We start from the raw sequence: 4,222 nt of genomic DNA, 5'->3' as shown, positions 1-4,222 counted from the left end.
TGGGTCTAGCCACATTCCACTCTGATCCACCTCTTTCCTTCCTGTCTCCTCAGGGTGCGGGGTCTGGGGAGGAGCAACTCTGCGCTGACTTTCCGGAGCTCGACCTCTCCCAGCTGGACGCCAGTGACTTTGACTCAGCCACCTGCTTTGAGGAGCTGCAGTGGTGCCCTGAGAACTCTGAGACTGAACCCAGCCAGTATGGCCCTGATGACTCTGAGCTCTTCCAGGTATGCCCTCCTGAGCCTTGCCACCTCCTGCCCCACAGTGCCCCTCTGCCCTGCTGCCCCTCCTTTCATGCCTGCTCATACAAAGAAGCCCTCTTACCCAGCAAAGCTCTCAGGACCCCACTTTTTGTGCTGGGTCTGCATCTGATCTGGGACAGTTCTCATTCCTTCGCCTGGCCTGATATCACCCCCGAAAGTAAAGCTAGGATGATCTGCTCTCTCTATACCTCCCAGGCAGAACCCAGCCCCTCCGTGGCCCAGAGGGGCTCCAAGTCCTCTTTCCCTACATTATCTCATTCAATCCTCATTCCCATGCTCTGAAGTAGGTGCCATTCTTTCCCCATTGTACAGACAAGAAAACTGAGGCTTGGGAGGTTAAGTCATGATCCTGGGGCCATTTGCTTAGTCAGTAGCTGGACTAGATTCAAACCCAGTCAGCCTGCCTCCTGAGCCAGGGCTTCGTAACCATAATGAAAATGACTCACAATTATTGAGCAACTGTTCTGTGGTAGGACCGTCCCTGTTTGTGTATAGTAACTCATTTAATTCTCTTAACAACTCTTATTCATAACTACAGTTATCTCCAATTTTCAGTTGGAGCCTGGAAGCTCCTTAACAAGAGGCTTTGCCAAGAACCACTATCCAAATGCCTCTCTCAACCCTGCTTGCCCCTGCGCCCAGCCTTGGGGGCACGTGACGGCTGACATTGCCTTTAAGAATTCCTCTTATATGGAATAATTTGATGTCTGGGATTTGCTTTAGAATGAAGCAAGCTCCGCGTGGATGTGCATGTGTGGGTGTGTGGAAAGAGGGTGATAGATGAACTAAGATTGGCCATGTTGAAGCTGGACGATGGGTACATTTGGATTCATTATTCTTTTCTTGGAATCTTCTTTTGCATGAAGATTGGGGGCAGAAGATTGGGGGCAGCTCCCTGTGCCTCTCTGGCCATATAACAACAACAACACCACACTGTGTGCCAAGCGCCATGCTGGTGGCCACAAGAATCATGTCAAATAGTCCTTCTGACAGATTTTATTATTCTTTCTGGAAACATTTACCAAGCTCCCTGTGTGTCAGGCACTGTGTTCATCAGTGGACTTTACAGTCTAGAGGGGTAGACTTAACCTAGATCAGTAAACACATAAGCAAACAGTAGTCACTCATGATAAGGGCACAGAAGGAAACAAACCTGGGAATAGAAAAGATCTGAGGACTGGGTGGTCAGGAAAGGCCTCTCAGAGGAAGAGATGTTTTAGTAGAAGGATAAGGAGGCAGCTATATGAAGATCAGAGAGTAGGTACAGAGCTTTCCAGGCATAGAAAAGCACTAGGTGCAGAGCCACAAATCAGGAAAGGCTTGCGGTGTTGGAGGAACAGAAGGGCTGAAGGGTAGTAGCTAAGGGGAAAGTGTTGGGAGACAAGGTAAGAGAGGTGGGCAAGGACACATCATGCAGTCTTGTGGACCCTGGTTAGGGGCCTGGATTTTTCCCAAAACTATTCTTGCCTATAAGTTGTATACTATTAATAACCCATTTTACAGGTGAGGGAAGTAAAGCTCAGAGAGGTTAAGTAACTTGCCCAAAGTCACACAGCTACCAAGGGTAAGGGCAAAGACTCTAACCTAGGAACCCATACCCTATATTGCTACGCTGAGCCCCTTGGCCATCCCTGTGAGAAGTCAGCAGTGTAGGCTCTAGTTTGGCTCCATCTGGGGACCTCCAATTCCTTATCTGAACCATTGGGACAATACCTTCTCTATGTTGCTCCTTCCCTCTTTGGAGGACAGCTTCTAGAAAATGCTTTTAAGTTGTGGAAAGCTAATGAGAGTGGAGTTTGGATGCTGCCTGGAGACCATCCCCACCTGAACTATACAGCCCCCTCTTACTCAGACTGGCCAGACCCTTCAGCAAGCATGAGATGGTTTCAAACACAGTAAACCTAGTGCGGCCCCCAGGCTCCCTGCCCAGCAAGGAAGACAGTCCTCACACCTGACAGAGCCCTAGGCCCACCCAGCCCCTCTCTCCTTTGTAGCCTGCACACCCTTCCAGCTCTCCCACGACTAGTCCAGCTCCAGCCACAACTCCCTGATGCACCCTCTGTGTATGTAATTATGTGATCAGGGCCTGTCCCCACTTGTGGCCCACCCTCCCCATCATGAAGTCTGGGCATGTGGGGGCTGTGTTCGTATTGTGCATTGTTGTACTCCCAGGGCTTGATAGTCATCAAATGAATCAATCCTTTGACGCCCAGCTCTGATGTTACCTCCTCCTAAGGCAGGTGCTTCCTCTCATGCACTTCCATTTCACGTGTATGTGTCCTTCAGACTGTGAGTTCCATGAGGACAGACATTTTATTCATCTCCAGGGCCCTTGCACATTGTAAGGACTCCATTCATACATGTTGCATGAAGGACCTGATAGTAATATTTTCTTCCCTGGCAAGGGCCAGACACGACCCATTCCAAAAACCTTGAGCTGGGGTTGTAGGTTCTAATCCTCCTTCTGTCGCTAGCTCAGACAGTTTCCTCATGGGACCAGTGAGAATCCTGGAGCCTTGCTGTGTCAGAGCTGTGTTCTAACGATCAGATGGCACCATTGCTATGGACACAAACTGGGAGAGTGGAGAACAAGCTGGAGTTACAAGGGTTGACAGCTCTTTGGGGACAGGGACATTGCCTTTCATTTTCTGTGTGCCCCAGAGTCCTTAGGGCTGGAGCACTCCAGGCACTTAAGTGGAGAACAAGCTGGAGTTACAAGGGTTGACAGCTCTTTGGGGACAGGAACATTGCCTTTCATTTTCTGTGTGCCCCAGAGTCCTTAGGGCTGGAGCACTCCAGGCACTTAGTACACATTTCTAGAGTAAGCAGGCACTGGCTTGTTCTGCCACAATTTGTTGTGTGGCCTTGGGCAAGTAGCTCCCTTTGGCTGGGCCTCAGTTTCCTCTTGTGAGGAACGAGGAAGGAACATGGACTAGGTCAGTGGTTCCTAGTCAGTGGGGATGGAGGAAGAGAGTCCCTGGGTCCTTTTAGACTCTGATAAAATCATGGACCTACTCCCAGAAAAATGAGGGGGACCAGTTTCTGGGAACTCAAGTAAGCCCCCTAGACAGAAGAGGATCTGTCAGTGTTCTTCCGGCCCTGATAGCCTAAATTCTGTCCTGTGACATTTCTTCCAGCTTTTTTAGGTCCTCAAAATGAAGTATTTTCCCTCAGATTTCTTGAAGGCTCCTTTTCCTCCAGCTTGAGATCAGCTCAGGAAGGTGGGGGGTGGGGCCGAGTCTATTAATATCCCTTCCTCAGCTGATTAACTCTCCATTAATTTGCACTCCCTTTCTGAGCGGAGCAGGGAGAGCTGAGGGATGGGCGCGGGGAGAGCGAGGGTGGCGCGGCTCCCGTGATGCCCGGGCTCGGGCCTGGCCTGCATGGCCTGGAGTGTGCGGGAACCACCTTTCTTCCCAGCCGGCTCCCGGCCTCCAAGCCCACGGGCTGTTCCAGAGCTGAACAGCCCCAGGGGCGGGCTTCAGAGAGGGGAAGGCCTTCTGTTAGTCATTTTCGTTTTTACCCAACCTGATGGGCGCTTCTTGAGGTCTTCACTGTTTCGTACCTATTTCAGCCTGTGTCTGGTGCTGAGTAAGTCGGCGTTGGTTCTCGAGTCTTTGGCCCCACACCCTGACTTACTGGGTGACCTTGACACATCTCTCTCCTGGGGCTCCATTCCTCACATCCCCAAAGAATGGCAGCTAGGTTTCCTCCTGAGTGCCAACTGTGATTGATGGGTGGTCGTTGCCTGGAGCCCTATGTCAAGAGTGGTTTGTGATGCAGGGAGTGGTAGCACGCATGCCATGTGTTTGACATCCCTGGTCACTACGTGCCCCCAGAGCCCTGCGAGCTCTGACACGTGTGATAATTCACAGTGTCTGGGCCATTTGCTACTTTACCTGGGAAAGTGTGGGAGCTCCCATTCTATCTGGTGCTGATGATGTCATCACTGGGTGACT

General features: G+C 50.9%; 1 protein-coding gene across 2 annotated transcripts in view; it reads left to right on the top strand.

Annotated features, from left to right (window-relative positions):
* PPARGC1B (peroxisome proliferator-activated receptor gamma, coactivator 1 beta) overlaps positions 1-4,222 on the top strand; it is a 108,338-nt gene that overhangs the window by 80,310 nt on the left and 23,806 nt on the right. For both annotated transcript variants that reach the window (XM_008565910.1, XM_008565909.1), the window contains exon 2: positions 54-227. In XM_008565910.1, the coding sequence (XP_008564132.1) occupies positions 54-227 (174 nt within the window). The remainder of the gene's footprint in view (positions 1-53; positions 228-4,222) is intronic.

The sequence above is a fragment of the Galeopterus variegatus genome, unplaced genomic scaffold (genome assembly GCF_000696425.1).
Source record: "Galeopterus variegatus unplaced genomic scaffold, G_variegatus-3.0.2 Scaffold212, whole genome shotgun sequence".
Classification (NCBI taxonomy): Eukaryota; Metazoa; Chordata; class Mammalia; order Dermoptera; family Cynocephalidae; genus Galeopterus; species Galeopterus variegatus.
This window is presented reverse-complemented; position numbering and strand designations above follow the sequence as displayed.